Source organism: Aptenodytes patagonicus, chromosome 6, assembly GCF_965638725.1.
Source record: "Aptenodytes patagonicus chromosome 6, bAptPat1.pri.cur, whole genome shotgun sequence".
Classification (NCBI taxonomy): Eukaryota; Metazoa; Chordata; class Aves; order Sphenisciformes; family Spheniscidae; genus Aptenodytes; species Aptenodytes patagonicus.
Genome location: NC_134954.1, coordinates 58,361,789 through 58,380,185, shown reverse-complemented (window position 1 = coordinate 58,380,185; position 18,397 = coordinate 58,361,789). Strand labels below are relative to the sequence as shown.

The 18,397-nt window shown below is 67.1% G+C and overlaps 1 protein-coding gene across 16 annotated transcripts in view; it reads right to left on the bottom strand.

The window, feature by feature from the left end:
• TNS1 (tensin 1) overlaps nucleotides 1-18,397 on the bottom strand; it is a 70,284-nt gene that overhangs the window by 51,336 nt on the left and 551 nt on the right. For 9 of the 16 annotated variants that reach the window (XM_076342860.1, XM_076342861.1, XM_076342862.1 and 6 more), the window contains exons 2-3: nucleotides 12,159-12,273; nucleotides 10,909-10,946 (exon numbers count right to left, since the gene is read on the bottom strand). In XM_076342860.1, the coding sequence (XP_076198975.1) occupies nucleotides 10,909-10,946; nucleotides 12,159-12,273 (153 nt within the window). Of the gene's footprint in view, nucleotides 1-3,300; nucleotides 3,384-10,908; nucleotides 10,947-12,158; nucleotides 12,274-15,649; nucleotides 15,694-18,397 lie in introns of those variants that run through there. The other 7 variants (XM_076342864.1, XM_076342878.1, XM_076342872.1 and 4 more) reach the window with 3 other exon arrangements.

Here is an 18,397-nt window from a genome sequence, read left to right as displayed (position 1 = left end):
GGGGCTGAGATACCACGGGGGACACCAGCCACTCCACCCCGCAGCAGCCCCGGGGGCCACCACCGGCACCCCGAGACCCACGGCACGGTCGGGAGTGTGACAGCCCACAGCAGCCTGCAGCTGGCCAGGCCAGCAGCCCCGGCACAGGGAGATGGGACAGGATGGGGAAGGCAACACACAGGGAAGCTCCGAGGGGTTGCGATGGCGGCAGCAGCACCAAAATAGCCCTGATTTCAACCCAAATAAGGGCAGGTCTGGGCTCTGGGGCGGTTTGAGCAATCCGCCCCAGGATTGCCACGTGCCGACTAGGGGAAGGGGGAGAAGGTAGCATCCCCAGGCCTGTTTGGGGGAAAAATGGGGGTTTGGGGGTCAGGAAGGGGACAGAGGTGCCTCCGCATGCCCAGGACAGGGGCTGGCCCCGCTCTGCCAGCAGGCGCTGGCTCGGCACGGGGCCGGTCACAGGCAGGGATGTGCTGCGCTCCAGTGCCTAAAAAGGCAACATCTGCAGGCAGCGAGTCTGGATCCGGCCCCGCGCCTGCCTGGCACCGGCCCCACAGCCCCAGCCATACCCTGCTGCCAGCACCCGCGGGTGCTGCCACCCCACTGCGGGGACACCCTCTCACCCCGGTCCCATAGGGACCCCAAAACCAACCTGCCCCATGGGAGAGCATGGGGTCACTGCCCCCCCCCCAGCCTGCCCCACGGGAGAGCATGGGGGTCCCCCCCGCCCCTCATCAACCCCCCTGGCCCCAAACCGGCCACCGGGATTGGCCAGGGAGCAGCTCCCGCACCAGGGATTGGCCAGGACACAGTCTGCTGCAGGGGGCTTCACCAGGATTGGTCCATGCACAGGTTCTTACATGGGATTGGTCAGTGCATGGATTCTTACATGGGATTGGGCAGCAACTGGATTCTCACCTGGGACTGGTCAGCACCTGGATCCTCACCTGAGATTGGTCAGTGCATGGATTCTCACACAGGATTGGCCAGCACATGGATTCTTAGATGGGATAAGTCAGCGCACAGATTCTCACACGGGATTGGTTAATACATGGATTCTGACATGGGATTGGCCAGAGCACTGATTCTCATGCAGGATTGGTCAGAGCAGTGGTTCCAGCACAGGATTGGTCAGTGCATGGATTCTCACATGGGACTGGTCCACAAATGGATTCTGACATGGGATTGGTCGGAGCATGGGTACTCACGTGGGATTGGCCAGCACACGGGCCCATAAGCGGGCAGGTTGGCTGCCTGTGCCCCATTGTGAGCCCTGTGTGGGACCCTGCCCCACAGATCCCCTCTGCCCCACAGATCCCCTCTGCCATGCTGGTGGAGCACCAGGCAAGCCCCATCCCTAGGCATAGAGACCCCACTGCGGGCTTTGGGCTGCCCCATGGCATCAGGGGCACCTGTCAGTGCCCATGGGGCTGTGACCCACCTCAAGGGGTGGTCAAGGTGCCAAAATAAGCCCTGGCTGCCCCAGGGGGTCTATGCCCCCCAGCAGCGAGCCCGGGGGCTCCCCTCATGGGGGAAAGCCCTGAGCAGATGGAGACTGGGGTCAATGCTGTGTCCCCACCCCACGGGACGGAGCTGAATACGCTGCAGTGAGACTGAACCGCTGAGCAGCACCCCCAAAACTGGTGTCCCCCATCTATGGTGCCGGGGGGGGGGTGGGGGGGTGGAAACAGGAGGGGGAAGCAGAGATGGAGCCCCCTGCCCAGAGGCTGTGCCGTGGGGCTGCTCTTCTCCCTGCGCCCCAACGCCCAGCGGGGCAGCTCTGGTGCCGACTGGGGGCTGCCAGCAACTGTGATGGGACGCCCCGGGGACGGGCTGCATGAGGCCAGGCACGGGATGGTGGCAAAGCAAGCGGGAGGGCTGCCCAGGGCAGGGCACAGCTCTGCTCTGGCAGTACCCCCCCGCCCCCCCCCCCAAACAAGTCAGGGTGCAAACGGACCCCTCAGCTCAGGACCCCAAAAGGGAGGGACACAGAGGGGCACAGCCCCAAGGCGCTACGCCCTGCCCGGGGGTGGGGGGGGCAGCAGCCCTGCCCTTCCTGAAACAGGGGCCAGCGGGATGGCTAACGGAGACGCTTCGTTAGAGAGGGCATGGGCTGGGGGCTCGTTTTGTCCCGACCCGCTTTCCCCTGGGGTGTCATCCCCAGGGATGGCTTCAGACTCCAGGCAGGACACACGCAGCCCTCCCAGTGCCACCACACTGTAGGGACAAGGGGTGCCCGCTCAGGTGCCCCCCAGCACCCCCAAACTCGTCACGCAGCAGATGCCACCCCAGCACCCTCCATGAGGACCCGGGGGGTGCAGCCACTGTCACCCCCCTGTCCCTGCCAGCTGCCCCCCAGCACCCACACCGGGGTCACGGGTCCCACACCGGGGGCTGACCCCGATGCCGCGTGTGATCAGGCGCCCCGGGAACGGAGCAGTTCTCTTTTTTTCTTGTTTTCCCCTTAAAACCAAGAGGGCTGATGCCTCGCTCGGCCGTTTCCTCTCCCAGGAGCACAGCCCAAAAACATCTGCGCCGGGACCTGCCCTGCCGGATTTAACCCTCTGCGGGCCCGGCGGCGCCGAGGGGCCGGGGGTCCCTGCCCGGGGCCGGGGGGGGGGAGGAGGCTGGCACCCGCCGGGGCTGCCGGGCTCCTCGCCACTCATTAACCCGGGGTTTAACCATTGACGGTCCCGCGGCGGGACCGGGGAGGGGAGTTAACCCGTGGGCTGCCAGGGTGTCCCGGCCCAGGGGCTGCCCCTCCCGTGTCCCCCACCCCGGGGTGACAGGCAGCCGTCCGGCATCGCCCACCCGGCCGCGGGGTGGGCGCGGGGTGCCGGGGGAGGACGCCGCTTTCCCGCGCAGCCCTCGCTCCCCAGGGACAGGTCCCTACGCACTTCGGAGGGGACACAAACGCCAGCGCCTGTGTGTCCCCCGCCGGGGCACCCTGCGGGTCACCGCCCCGCGAGGGGGGGAGGTGGGCACGAGGGGCACGGCCCCCCCGGGCCGCTCACAGCTCCCAGCCGGCAGCAAACCGGCCCTCAGCGCCTCCCCAAATCCTCCTCCCTGCGAGCACCGCATTGCCCCCTCCAAGCCCCCCAGCACCCCGAGACCCCCTTCTAGGGACCGACAACTGGGGACCCCCCAACACGGGGGGGCGGCACTCCCCCCAACCACGCACCACCCCATCACCGCTCGGATGTCACGCGTGGCCCCCGCCCCTGGAAGAGATGCCACCCCCCGCAGCACACACACCCCGGGGGGGCTGGGGACCCCCATACCCTCGCCGCCTGCCCATACCTGGTTCATGACGCTCCCGAAATCCATCCGGGGTCTCGCCTGCCTACATCCGAAAGGGACGGCAGCGCAGCCTCACCTGGCCCGGGGGGCGCGGGGGGCGGCCGGGGGGCGGCCGGAGGGGCCGGGGGGGTCAGGCGGGAGCCCGGCGTCGCCCGGGCGGGTAGGCGTGAAGGCAGACTGCAGGCAGAGCCCCCCTCCCTCCCCGGGCCAAGCCTGGAGAAGGAAGGAAGGAAGGAGGGAGGGAGGAGGGAGGGGAGGGAAGGAGGGGGAGAGCCGAAGGGTTTCGCTCCCCGCAAGCGGGACCCCGGCGATGGAGGGGCGCAGGGGGGTCCCGCCTGCCCCCCGCTCCCCTCCGCACCCCCGGGGCGGCCGGGGGCTGGGGAGCCCGGGGGCGCCGGCCCCGGCCCTGGGGAGGAAGGGGGTCCTGGGCGGCTTTTTCCACCACTCCCCTCCCTCCTCTCGCTCCTTCTCCCTCTTTCTTCTCCTCTTCCCTCTCTCCCCAGCTGCACGGCGCGCTCCAAGTCCAGCCCCGCTCCGCTCCCCTCGCCTCCCCCAAAAACGCCCTTAAAGGCAACCGGGAGCCTGGCTCGGGAAGCTGGCCCTGGGCGAGGGGTGCCGGCAAGTGGGCAGACCCCCTCCAAAAAAAATTACACTCCCACACCTCCGCCACCTTCCCCTGCAAAGCGCCTCGCACCCCGTGCCGAGGGGCCCGGTGGGCGGCGGGGCGCAGCGGGGTCGGGGCCTTATCGCCCCGCGTGACGCCACTGGCGTCCCCGTGCCCTTGACGGGGGGGGTAGCAGGGACGGGGGTGTGGGGCCCTGCTTGGGGCCTTTTCTGCCTGGCACCCCCTGGCACGACTTGGTCCCCCCCTGCCGCACATGGGACGGGGTGCCCGATTAATGTCCCTTGGGTGCCCCGCACTCCCAGTGTTGGGGGGATGTGAAGATTTACCAGCCCACCCCCCAATTAAAAAGCAAAGCCAAAATGCTGGAAAAGCCCCGGCTGTCCCTCAGCACGTGGAGCCGTGCCAGTCCCCACTCGCCTGTCCCAAACCCGGGGTGTGCCCAGCATCCCCCTCATCTTCCTCCCATCTCCCTTCCTCCTCCTCCTCAGGGCCTCTGTGTGGCGGTGGATGGAGCCCTGCTCTCCTCAGCCACCCCTGGGGCAGCCCAGCCCCGGCCCTGCTGCGCGAGCAAGTGTTCAGTGCCAAGAGACCCGGGAGCGAAGGGGGGAAGCCCCCGGCGGTGCAGGGCAGGGGGGAGCCTGCCCAGCAGTGCCCCACAGAGCGGCAAGCCAGCCGGGGAGGTGGCGAGCCAGGCACCCGGCCCAGTGCTGTTGACATTTTCTCACCCAACGCCTCCCCGTTCCTGTTTGCGCTTCCGTCCTCACGCCGCGGGCTCAGCCAAAAGGCCAAGGCTGGCTCTGCCGGCATGGGGCAGGACCCCAGGGACCCCTCCTGCCTTGCCACCCCCCCAGAAGTCACCAGGGAGGGGTTGGTGGTGAGGGGCTCTCCCTCTGCCCTCCTCCAAGACTCCCATAAGATGCATCACCCCTGTGAGTGCAATCCCACTCCAGCAGATCCTGCCCAGCCCCTCCATGCCTCAGTTTCCCCAGCAGCCAGATGATGCCGTGGGATGGGAGCACCAAAAGGCACCGGCAGACCCTTCCCGCTGCTGAGGACGAAGCGCCAGAGCCCTGACATCCCCGGGAGGCACCTCCTCACCCCCCTCCCAAGCAAGTGCCAGCCCCACTTGCCCTCCCCAGCACCCAAGGGCACAAGGCCAGACCCCAACAGCCACCGCTCTGGGGACAACCCCCCCCCCACCAGGATCCATTGGCACCCCCCAGACAACACCCCCCAGCACCACAGCCCCCAAAAAGCAGGCATCCCAAAAAGAGGGGAGCGCTGCGACTGGGATGGAGGGGCAATGAATGCCCTGCGCCAGGGTAGCCAGGCACGGACCCTGGCTCGGCTTCAGCAGACTCCTGCGCGGAACCCCCCAGCCCCAGCTCCTTGGGAGGTGGCCGTGGGACAGCTCCCGGACCCTGGGAAACACCAGCAGTGGAAGAGCCGGGGCCAGATGGGAAAGTATCAGCAGCCAAGCGGGATGGAAGTGAGTGGGTGAGCGAAGGGCACTGACAGCACGTCCCCATCCCCGGGGAGGTGACAGGAGCTGTCCCCTGGGGAGATGACGTGTCCCCTTCACAGGACACAGCCAGAGAAGTCCTGACAATAACCCTGAACTCCAGCCACCAAATACCTCCCCAGAGCCACTGGGGCCAAAGCACCGGTGGGAGCGGGTCCAGCAGTCGGCCAAGTGTCTCCGGTGGCCCCTGCGCCCCATGGGGTCCCCCCAGCACCCCCAGAGAAACCAGCCCCCACCTAAACCAGCTCCTCCGCGACCCTAAACAAGCACCCTTGAGCATCACCACCCCAGATCCCAGCAGAAAAAGGGGGACCTGGAGACCAGGCAGCAGGGGGGTCATCTCCGGAGGTGAAAGCACTCAGGGAGGAGATGAAGACCCCGCATGGGGTCTGTAAAGCCCATTCTTGAGCCAGACCTTTCAGCTGGTTTGGGGTCGGTGCCACCCCTCAGAGGGTGCTGGGGTCCCTGGGGACCCAGCACCCTTCCTGGGGCAGGTCCCAGGAGAGGTGGCCATGGGGGATGCAAAGTGGTCCGGGAAGGGAGAAAACTGATGGGAAACGAGGCAGAGACCCCTCTCGGGAGCCCCTGTCCAGCCTGGATCCTGCCTCCCACCTCCGCAGGGCCCTGGGGGGCTGGATCCAGCCCTGGGAGCCCCTGTGGAGGGAGGCTGGTGGTCCCCGCTGCCTCAGCTGACACCTCTCAGGCCAGACCCAGCCAGCGCTCACAGTGCAGTGAGCATGGGCGGTCTCAGCATCCCCGCTGCCCTGCTCGCCCTCCCTGTGCCTAGCAGCACCCAGAGGGTGCAGAGAAGGGCCCCAGCTCCTCCAAGCAGCTGAGCTGACACCCCCCACCCGCACACACCCCCCCCCGGAGCTGAGAGAGGCCGAATATTTGGGCGGTGACGTAAAGAAAGGGAAAAAGGAAAGAGGGAGAAAAAAAAACCAGAACCCCCTCCAGGACCCACTGTGCAAACATGACCTGGCATGGCACCAGGGCAGGGCTGACCACTGCAGGCCCCCATCCCGCTGCCCCGGCTGGGCCCGTGCCAGGGCCAAGGACACATTCCTGCGGCATTCCTGCCCCCCCCTCACTCCGCTGCCCGCTCTGTTGTGGAGACCAGGGGTGTTGCTAATTAGCTGTCCCGAAGCACTGGGGGGGTGGCTTTTAACGGGGCATCAGGGACAGGGACTGGACAGGCAGCTCCCCGTGTGACTGGCACGTCATCCCCTCCGCTGTGCAGGGAGGAGGCAGCAGGGCAGAGTGGCTGGGGCAGTGAGCGGGGACGGGACAGCCACATGTCCCCTAGCACGAGCCTTCCACAGCTGGGACATGGATGTCCCCTCCCTGCAGCCACCATTCCCGGCGCAGCCACCATTCCTGGCACAGCCACAGGCAGCCCACAATGCATGGCCTGGCTATGCACCCCAGCACTGCCCAGAGACCCCAGCCACAGCACGGCTGCGGGGTGCCCATCACCATGCGTCAAGCCTTCCCAGAAGGGTCCAACTGCTCCCTGCCTCAGTTTCCCCTCCTGTCCCTGACTTGCTTTTCAGGCGAGGGGGTCCCCAGCACCAGCTGAGGGCAGGAGATGCAGGCAGGCAGATGAGGGCAGGAGGTCCCCTTCGCCAGCACCGCGCGCCCTGGCACGGGTCCCATTGCGTCCCCCCGCTGCCAAGGGCCCGTCGGCGCCGCGGGCACTGGGAGTCATTTCTCTGGCCGGGACGCGCCTCGCTGCCCAGCCCTGGCCCCGCTCCAGCCCCTGGTTTAATGATGGACAAACATCCCCCCCGCCTCAGAGTCCCATCGCAGGGGGGCACTCGCAAAACAAGCCGGGCCTGGCGCAAGGCCAGTGGGGATGGATGGCACTGAGCTGGGAGCACACGTGTGTGAGCACCCGCCCACGTGCGAGCACACTTGTAACACGGAGGGATGTTCTTGCTCACATGTGCATTCCCCTGCAGGCTCACGTGCACATGCATGCATCTGCGAGCATACATGATCATGCACACACGGGCACACACATGATCGTGCAAACACACTTGTGTTCGGGCACACGCATGCACACTCACACACACGTGTTCACATGCACGGACACACACATACTCACACACATGGCCCAGCAGCCCAGCACGGCTACAGCACCTGCTGTCAGCTCCCCAGGGGGAGACATCAGGGGACAAAGCAGCCCCCAGACGCCTCGTCCCCACACTATGTGCCGTGCCTCAGTTTCCCCTCTTGGCACAGTCCGCCTCCCCCACTGCCCCAGGACCTGTGGGCCCTGGTGTGCCACGGGGTGAGCAGAGCAGGCTGGAGTCCTGTCAGGCCCAGGGGCTGGCACAGCCGCCGCTTCCCAGAACCACCCACCAGAGATCGCCAGCCAATTTGGCAGCCAAACACCGCAGGTCTCCCCGTCCCCCAGCCAAACCAGCTGTCACCGGGCCGGCTCCCACCATGGGGAGAAGCATCATCCCCTGTCTTTTCTCAGCCTCTCTAAGCAGCATCATGGCAAAATCCAGCCCCAGTCGGAGCAAGCGCATCCCGGGGGCCAGAGACACCCCCGGCACCTCCCTTGCTCCGTGATTTGGGACACGCCTGCATGGCCCCACTGCCCGTTGCATCCTTGGGCTCATCCCTCCATCCCAGCCAGGAGGGCAGTGTCACCACCAGATCCTGGTTGTGCCACGACTGGCACACGCCAACACACGGGCTCACCCACGCCTGACCACTGCCACGGAAAGCACCGCACCCCACGCCGTGTCCCCCACCTCTGGCTCCCCCCGGGCAGGGCTCTGTGACTCAGTTTCCCCACTTTTCAAAGGAAGCTACACCCTCCTTGCTTTGGGCAGGCTGTTTCAGTGCAGGGAGGGAGGGAGGGGGCAGGCTGGGGGGGTCTGATACGCGCCAGTGTCCATCCGTCCATCCGTTCCCCTCGGAGGGAGGGAGAGAGGTTTGCTAAGCAAGGAAAAATCCCTGAGCGGAGGGGCCGGGCGCAAGAAGGGCCTTACATGGGCATGGGAACGGCGTCGTGCTTCCCAGCTGATGTGTGTGCTGCTGCCCCGGCCCCCCCAGAGCTGCCCACAGGCGCCAGGCACCCCGCCAGCATCGCTGCCACCATGGGGCATGGGTACCACTGCTGTCCCCCTCACTGTCCCTCGGGCAGGGGGGGACCTCAAGGGGTGCATGTCACTGCCAGGGCGCAGGTCTTGCCCACTCTGGCACAGCTTTGCCCGCTCACTGCCTCCTCGGAGACGTGGCACCCACCAGCACCCCAAAACCTCCCTGGTGTCCCCACATACACCCCAGTGCCCCCCCCCCCAAACCCCATCACACCCATGATACCCGCTGGCACCCCACACCCATCACCCCCAGTACAACCCTTCACACCCCGCCAGCCCCCCTATCCACACCCCTATCTCTCCCCTCTCCCCCCCCTCCCACCATACCCAGTCCATTGGGGGTTTGTAACTGGGGGCTTCCCCCCAACTGGGCCAGGAGGCAGCTGGCCGGGAGCCAGCCGTGCCGGGAGCCAGCTGGGGGGGGCAGAACAAGGGATCGGGGCAGGTCCCAAGGGGGTAAATATGAGGACCAAGGGGAAGATGCTGCCAATAGCATGGTGGGACAGGCTCCAGGGCCAGGAACCACCAGAGGGGGTACACTGGGACCTCAGCAGCATCTCCAGGGCAGGAGGAGGAAGCGTTGGGGGGTGCAGCTGCCAGCACTTTGGGGGTGAGCCCATCTTCCCTCTCCAAAGTATCCTGGGGGTGCAGGGGTTAAACGTGAGGGGCTTCAGGTAGACAAGAGGCCGTTTTTGCTCTGTGCCAAGCCCCTTCCCCACATGTGCCCTCCCCGGAGACCCTACAATAACAAGCCGGCATGTGAGTCAGCTGGCCGCTTGCCCGGCCGGAGGAGCCCCTCCCTGGGCGCTGGCCCAAAGGAGCTCTGCAGAAGGCCCCTGGCCCTGGCCCCATGCATGCACCCCCCCAGCAGCACGCCCCTTGGCTAGCCAGCCCCACCGAGGGGGCTCCACCTTCCAGTGAGCATGGGAAGGGTGACGGAGGCTAATGAAACTCAGTCGGCCACGGGAGCGAGCCACAGGCTGCCCCTGTGCACAGGCTACCCAGATGCTGGGACCCTGGTATGACCCCCTCTTGGTGCACAACCCCATATCAGACTTCAGAGAATCCCCACCGGGCACACCCCCAGACGCACGCACTTCCCGACACTCCCTCCTGCCTGGAAACCACTGGCAGATGCTCCCCGCCACTGCCTGCCGTACTGCGGGCATCCCCTCACCCCACACCGCCCTCACCTCTCCCTGCGGCACCCCAGCATCGAGGCAAAGCCACCTCCTCTGGCCTCAGCCCCCAGGCATCTTTGGCACAGGGTCCCCAGGGTGGCACAGGGTCCCGAGGCTGGCAGAGGGTCCTGGGATGGCAGAGGGTCCCCAAGGGTTCCCCAGGGTGGAACAGGGTTTCCTAGGATGGCACGGGATCCTCAGGGTGGCACAGCCCCGCCGAGACTCCTGGCCACCTCTGCCCTGCCCGCTCAGGGCCCAGGGTGCCAGGCACGTCCCCAGGGTGCCCCCACAGCCCCCACCTCCTCCAACACCCCAGCCGGGGCTCAGTGCCAGGGCTGCTCCCGGCGCCTGCCCCGCGCCACCACCCACGCCGCGGCACCCTGCGAAGCCCGACGCGTGCCCAGCCGCCGGCACAGGGCTCCCCCCCCGGGCTTTTCCTCTCCCTCCCTGCCCGGCTGGGCACGGGCATGGGCACGGGCATGGGCACGTCCCAGCCTACGCTGCCTGCCCAGGGCGCGCCAGCCTCTTCCCGCCCGAGATGCCAGCCCCAGAGCCGGCTGGCACACGTGCCTCCCCAGGGATTCAGGAACGCGCAGCCTCCCCTGCCCCGGCAGCGCGGCAGCGGGTGCTGTGCCCACCTCCAGCTCCCTGGAGAACCTGAGTTGCTGTAGGGTCCCCCTCTGCCGGCACGGCAGACAGACAGACGGACATCACCACCGGGCATCCTCAGCTCCACTCCCTCCTGCTAGCGAGATCCGCCCCCGGCGGCGCTGGGTATCAGAAGAGGTGCTCAGCCTACGTGCGTGCCGCTGGCAGCGCTTGGCCGTGGCGCATGGCATCCACGTGCAGCAGCACTCACCCTGGCAAAGGGCACCCCACTCCAGGCGCCGGGGCACAGATCCCTGCCGGCCCCCTGTGAGCAGGGCTGCACCCCAAAACCCAGCCCGTACCCGGACAGGCGTGTGCTGTCAGGGGCCAGGCAGCAGGTTGGCACTGCCAGCCTCACCCACCGGTGACACGAGTGCCACCACAACCAGCCCACAGCCACCAGCCCATCTGGGTACCCATCCGGTGGGGTCAGCTGGCATGGACTGTGGCATCCCCCCTCCAAGACCCCGGTGCCCCCCGGGCAGGTATGGGCACGCATCCGGGTGCCGGCCTTACCTTGGCTTGGCACTTGGTGTGGCAGGAGAGCTTGCAGCCTGCAGGAGGGAGAGGGGAGAGAGGGTTAGTGGGGGCAGGAGAGGGGGCATTGCCAGGGGGCAGCCCGTGGGCACCCCACGTGTAGGGCAGGACCGGGGGGGTGGTACCCCACACTGCAGGGCATGGAGCACCTTGGCACTGGGCGTAGGCTGCCGGGACATGCACACGCACATGGATGCCCATGCCTTGCATACACGCATGCACACTCCGGGTGGCACCAGCACGGCACAGCACCACGTGCACATGCATGTGGCACTCAGGCACACACCCACGCACACAAGCCGCCCCCGCCGGTGCCAACATGCCGGGGAGCATGCACGCGTGCAAACCCCAGTGCCCGGGGATTAACGGCGTGAAGGGAGGCCATGCACGGACACGTCTCACAAGGCCTCGCACGTGCACCGGCGTGCACGAGAGCGCCACGGGGGTGCTGCCAGTGCCTGTGCCCCCACCTGCCCGCGCGCTGCTGTTGCACGCTTGGACCCACGCCCCTGCGGAGGATGGCACACGGTCGGTGCGGGTGTGTGTTTGCCGCTGCTGGGGACATGCACTTATACAGGGCAGCACCACACTGCCAGGCAGCCCTGCAAAGCCACATGTCCCATCCCCAGGGGACGCAAGGGTCCCTGCGCAGCGTGGCCCTGGCCACAGCCGCCCCCCAGGCCCTGTCCCCCGTTGGGGCTGTTTCCTGAGGCGCAGGAAGTCGCATTGTTCCCGCGGCCAGTGGTGTTTCCGCCCGCCGGCCCTCGCACGGGGCTCGGCAGCACCGCACACGTGCGAGGGGCCACGGCACCGCCTGTGTCCCACCGGGTGCCATGGGCAGCAAGCACGGCAGAGAGCATGAGCACCCACTCGTGCGCAGAGACCTGCATGCATGTGCACACTCGTGCAGTGACAGTTGCACACTCACTGCACGCGCATGTGGCTAACACGCGGCCACATGCACGCATGCAGGTGCCTCCATGGGCCACCCTCGCCTCCCAGCCACCTTCCCGCCTGCAAAGGCACCACACACACTCTTGCACACCCACAGGCTCCCCCTCTAACACATGCACACGCGCGTGTGTGCACAGGTTGGCACAGGTGCATGTTCCCACCTTCACATCCTTGTGCACGCAGCTATACATGCAGGCACACACAGGCATCCCCTGATGTCCTGACCCCCCCGGCACACCCCCTTTCACACGCGCGTGCCCGCGCCCCCAGCTCACCTCGGCAGGTGCTGCCCTGGCGCGTGATGGCCTGCCGGCAGATCCCGCATGCCTTCACCTTCTTGAAGCTCGTCATCTTGAAGGTGTGTGCCGGGGGGGCCTCCAGGTCTTGGGGCTGGGGGGACACGGGGCTTCATCAGCAGGAACAAGGTGGCACGGAGACGCAGGCACTCAGCCCTGCCCTGCCTCAGTTTCCCTCTGGGCAGGGGGTCATCCTCCACCCCCCCCATGTGAAGAAATGTGTGTGTCCCCCCCTGCACCCCATCACCCGGGGCCGTGCCCTCTGCGGCAGGGCCGGGGCCGTGGGGCGGTGGCCACGGTGTGGGGGGGACCTAGGCTCGTGCCCGGCTGGGCGGGGGCCAGTGCACCCCCCCCACTGCGGCGGCCCCTTTAAATAGTCTCTGCCGCCCCCTGGCGGTGCGCGCCGGAGGGCCGTGCGCGCGCTTGTGCACACGCTTGTGCACACACCGTGCAAACACATACATGAGCGCATCCACGCCCGCGTGCACGTGTGTCCACACGTGTTTGAGCACGCGTGCGTGCACATACGCGCGTGTGTGTGTGCACGTGTGTCTCCCTGCACGTTGGTGCATTTGCACGGGCGTCCCTGCGAACGCGTGCCTGTGCACAAGTGTTTCTGTGAGCAAGTGTGCAGGCACAAGTGCGTACGCCTGCATGCATGGGGGGGTGAACGTGCTTGTATGCACGTATGTGTGTGCAAACTTGCACGCACGTGAGCACATGTGAATGCACATATATAAACGTGTGCATGCACGGATGCATTTGCATGTACATGTGTGCATACACAGATAAGTGCGCGAACGTGCATGCGCGCACCCAGGTACGTGCAGGCACTGCCCGAAGGGTGCCCGTGTAGAGGGGCATCTCAGTGCCATGCTGTGTTTTGGGGTGCACACCGGGCAGTGTGTGCTGGGGCGTCTCAGGGGGGTGTATAGGGGGTGCGGTGCTCCCCGAGCATAAGCGGCCGTGCCCACCCTGCCTGGCACAGCCCATGGCGGGAGGAGGACGATGCTGAGAGTGTGAGTGCAGGATGGATCCAAACATGTGCAGGCGCCGGGGTGTGAGCGTGCAAGCGTGTGCGTGCGCTCACACACGGGGGCTGAGGGCGGGGGGGCATCCTGGCACAGCAGCAGCTAGTCAGTGCCCCTCCCAACCCTCCCCCGGCTGTTTGAGGGGGGGGGGGGATAACAGGGGACACCCCCTGGCCGTGTGCCAGCCCTGCCCACCCACCCGCTGCCAGATGAAGATGTGAGCCCCGTAAATCCGCCTTTTCATGCCAAAACTAATGAGATTAAGCAGGGGCCCGGTGGCCCCCCCTTGCCCAGGCGCCCCGCTCTCCTCCAGCCTTGGCACCGCACCAGAGACAGGGGGGACAGTGCCAAAGTGCAGGGTGCCGGGTACCCCCTCCCAAAACCTCCCTGCCTCAGTTTCCCTGGTGCACATATGGACAGGCAGAAGGGCCGCGTGTGTGCACCATGTGCCTGCGTGCGTGCAAACACCCCCGGGGCTGTGAGGGTACTGCGTGTGCTACACATGGCGCATATCAGGGCGCTGCATGCATGTGCACGCCTGCAAACGTGCAAGCGTGTGTGAACGTGCACATCCCCGCCAGCCACAGCAGCAGCAGACACGTGGGCAGATTTCTGTGTTCCCATGTGCAGGTCCATGTGCAATCCTGTGCACACTCGCACGGGTTTGTACACACGTGTGCAAGCCCCTCTTCCCTGGGCACCTGCTCCCACAGGGCCACTCGCTGGTCCCTCGGCAAGCACTCGGCGCTTGTGCAACCCTACGAGAGACCGGGGTGCACACAGCTGGGTGTATACACACGCATGCACAGGCGTGTGCACAGGCGTGTCATCACCCATCCGGCAGCCGTGGGAAAAGCTCCCCTGGGCCGGGGGCTCCCACACTGCAGTTGCTGGGTGACAGCGAGGCCTAACGATGCCATGAGCTTGTTTGCATATGCAAAGCAGCATCTTTGCTGCAGGGTGCCCCGGGAAGAGGCCTTGACCCCGCTCCCAGGGACCCGGCCGGGATGCCCGGGGATGCCAACGCGTCTCCCACACACGCACCCCCCCACCCTGCCCTGGCCCCACACATTAGCATGGGCCTGCTTCATTAACGGCAATTATCCTCGCTAGGGAAAGAGCTGCCCTCCCCTGCCGTTCCCACCCCTCAGAGCCCCCTCCGCTTGTCCCGTTGCCAACACCATCCCGGTGCCAGGGGGCTGCTGACCCAGCGCCCGGCTTTACGCCCCCACCTCCCTGCTGCCGGGGGGGCACCCTGCCCACCCAGTGCCACCCGGCGGCAGGGGAACCAGCCCATCCCACGAAACAATCCTGTCCCAGCTCCATACTGGCAGGATCCCAGTTAGCCTCCCTGCCCCCAGGGCCGGGAACTACTGGGGGGTTGCGTAGAGAGGCTGGGGGGCCTCTTGGGGCTGCCACCTGGGTACCCACCCATGGGTACCCACCTCCAGGGGCCAGCCCCCACACGGTGCAGGAGGGGCGGGGAGGGGCACAGGCATTCCTGGCCATGGGCCCCCCAACATGCAGACCCAAGGAGGCTGGAAGGGGACCCAGGTGTCCTGGCCTGGAAGAGGCCCCGGGGAGAGATGCCAGATTAATCAGGAGCTGGGAGGCCTGGGTTCATTGCCCAGCACTGCAGAGAGGTGCGGGGGGGGGGGGAACAACTGGGACACCCAGTTCCCCTGAGGCTGCAAAGCCAGGGTGGGTGGGGGGCACCAGGACACCTGGGTCCAGCCCTGTGGGCTTGGGCCCACCCAGCACTTTGCACCCCACTGCACCCCGGAGCCCAGCTCCCCTTGGTGACTGGAGGGGGGGGGGGAGGGAAGAGCCCCAACCCCCAGCACAAATTGGATCCCCCCAGTCTGCCCAGTTTCCCTTCCCTCCGGTGGGGCAGCAGAGCCTCGACCCGGAGAATGGCGGGGGCCCCCAGCCGGTGCCACAGGCTGGGCGTCGTAGGGGATCAGCCTCCCACCCCCTCCCATTCCCAACCCCACACTCCCTCCATAGACACACCCCCCCCAGTTCAGTGTCCCTGTCCCTCACCCCATCCCGGTCCCCCCTTCGTGCACCCCCCAGCCCGGTGCCCACCGCCGCCGCTTTCCCGGGCTGGGTCCCGTTTCGCTCCCTCCGGTCCCCGGGGCTCCTCCCGGCCCCGCTGCCGGTCCGGTCCCCCCGTCCCTGCCGGTCTCCACTCAGTCCCGGTTCCCCCAGAGCCGGTCCCGCTCCAGCACCGCCGGTTCCTCCGCTCCCAGTCGGCCCGTCCCGCTCCAAACGCTCCCCCCGGCTCCGTCCCGGTCCCCCCCGCTCTCCCCGCAACCAGCCCCCCTCCACCGCCCGCTCCCGGGACGAGCCCCGCTCCGAGACACCGCTGCCGGGCCCCACCGCGCTGCTGTCCCGCTCCCCCCCGGTGCCCCCCGGTGCGGGCGCGGCGGGCCGTACCCAGAGCAGGCAGGAGAGGCAGAGCCCGGTCATGCTGCCCGCGGCGCGGCCCCGCGGCCGGCCGAGCCCCCCGGCCCCCTCGCTCCGCCCGCCCGCCTCGCCCCGCCCCGGCCCGGCCCCACACCGCCCCTCCAGCCGGGGGGAGAAGGGGGGCGGCAAAGCCCCCCCCCCCGACCCCCACAACTCCCATCGGCATCCCGGCCGAGGTAGCCCCGGGCGCGGCCGGGACGCCCCCCCAGTAGAGGGGCTGCGGGACTGGGGAGGCCGAAGTGGGGCTGTGACTCGTCCCGGCCCCCCTCTCCCCACACACACACATTTGGGATCCATTTCCTCCGCTGACCCGGGGGGCACCCGCCACCCACCTCAACCCTATCCCTCCTCCGGCCTCCAGCGGGTCCTGCGGCAGGGTGTCCCCCCCAACATCCCCAGCTGTGTCCCCTGGGTGGTCCCGGGATGGGAGACAGGGAGGGATCAGCGGACATCCATGCGCCGAGCTGGGGGGCCTCAGCGAGGGGGGACAAGCTCCAGGCGGGACGGAGGGCGGCTTGGCAGCCCATGGCCCTGACAGGGATGGATTTGGCAGGGGGGTGCCCCAGCCCCTCTTGGGGGGGCTTGGCCGGGCAGCACACCGTCCCCCCCGCCAGCGCTGACTCTGGCTCCAGCCTGAAAACTTGTGCTCAGCTGGCTGTGACCACGGGGGTATGAGTCAGGGTGGGGGGATGTGCTGGGGGAACGACACGCTGGCGGGATGAGCCATGGCTGGCATGGGAACGTGGGCATGGCAGGGACGTGGGCACTGTAACACCCACCCCACCGTGCCTCGGTTTCTCATCTGTACACTGCATGCGGCCACCAGCCCAGAGAGGAAGGGCAGGGTGGGACCCGGGGGGACTGCCCTTCCCAGATGCTGGGGTGGCATCTGACCCACCCAAAGTGCCACACCCCCTCCCCAAAATACCCCTGTCCCACCGCCCTCTGCCCCACCTCTCCGCTGTGCCCACCCGTCCCATGGTAGAGGTACCGATGTGGGGATGTGCCAGCTGGGACAAGGGACAGATGGGAAGAGCACCCCCCGCCTCCCCATGCGAGCCAGGCCCAGAGGCGGAGGGAGGCTGGGGGGCCTGATCTGGCTCACAGCACCAAGCAGGCGGGGAGTGCTCATCCATGCACACACACACCCCCCATCATTACTGTCCTCATTAATCAGCCTCGTTACTGCCCACAAATGAAGGCCCCAGTGGAGAGGGATGTCCCCACCCCCCCATAAATCACACCCTCCCATTCACTGCCATGACAAGCCCGGGCCCTGCAGAAGGGCAGGGACGAGGGTCATGCAATGAGGACAGGGTGGCCGCAGGGACACTGCCCGTGAGCACCATTTAGGGCTCATTTTCTCAGCAGAGGGGGCACAGACAGGGGCACTTAGCCCAGGGACCCCCCTCATGGGTATCACTGGGGTGCGCATGTAAGTCCAGTGCAGGGCCAGCCTTGGCTGGAGTCCTCTGGGTCCCCCCTTCCCAGAGTCACCATGTCCCCAGGCCCCCATGCCCTCTTCCAGCAGAGGTGTCCCCACACTGCCCTTGGGTGCACAGGGCACACGCAGACATTGTACAAGCACCCCCCTTCGTACACGCCAGGGCATACTTATGCACACCACACATACAGCCCATGTCACGCGTGGCGGGTGGGCACCCGCGTGCGTGGGTGCCTGTCTGGGCACGGAAGGGCTGGGGGACACCCCTCTAACAGCTCACACCAGCGTAAAGCCCCACTGCTACTGCACCCAGCACACACGCACGTGCTAGGGGGGCACGCACACACATGCACACCCCCCACCAGTGGGCACATGCCCACACCCACACCCGCGCAGGGACATGCACCCCCACGGCAGCTCCCCAGGGACCTGCTGTGCACCCACACTCATGCGAGCTGCAGTTCACTCTCGCCCCAGCCTCATCTGCACACTCATGAATACACACACATATACACGAGCACGCATGTGCGTTACACACCCCCATGAGTCCCTGTTCTCACACCCACATCAGGGACACACGGACACAGGGATGGACATGGGACTGCACAACTGCTGCCCCACACCCCGCCAGTGCCACCCACCCACCCACAGCCCTGAGCACCCGCCCGTGCCCCCAGCAGCTCACAGTCTTGCGTCCCCTGCACGCACTGGGGTCCCCAGGCAGTCAGGGGCCTCTCCCTCCTCCAGGCTGGGTCCCTGCCCTGGCACATACTGGCTTGTCACCACCCTGCAGTGACACTCCCCCAGGCGCTGCCCGGCGGTGGCTTTGGCACCAGCTTTGCTGGCACGGTGCAGCTGGAGTGGCCCGAGCCACCCCACCAGGCACGGGGCAGCTTCCCAAAGGTTAAGGAACCAAGTGAGGGTGGCGCAGCGGGAGCCCCACACCCTCCACCAGCCTCTCCCCTCCCTGCCTCAGTTTCCCTGGCACAGGCAGCAGAGCAGGACAGGTCCCCGCGTCGGGCACTGCACGGGCACAGGGTTCCCCTGTGCAGGGCAATCCTTTGGCACAGGGATCCCACACACAGCAGGTGCTGATGGGCACAGGGATGCCCCACGCCGGGTGCTTACGGGCACGGGGGTCCCTCATGCTGGGCACTTTCTTGGGCACAGGGATCCCACACAGACTGAGCACTTTATGGACACAGAGCTCCCCAGTGCCAGGTGCTTACAGGCACAGGGATCCCCCATGCTGGGCACTTTATGGGCACAGGGAT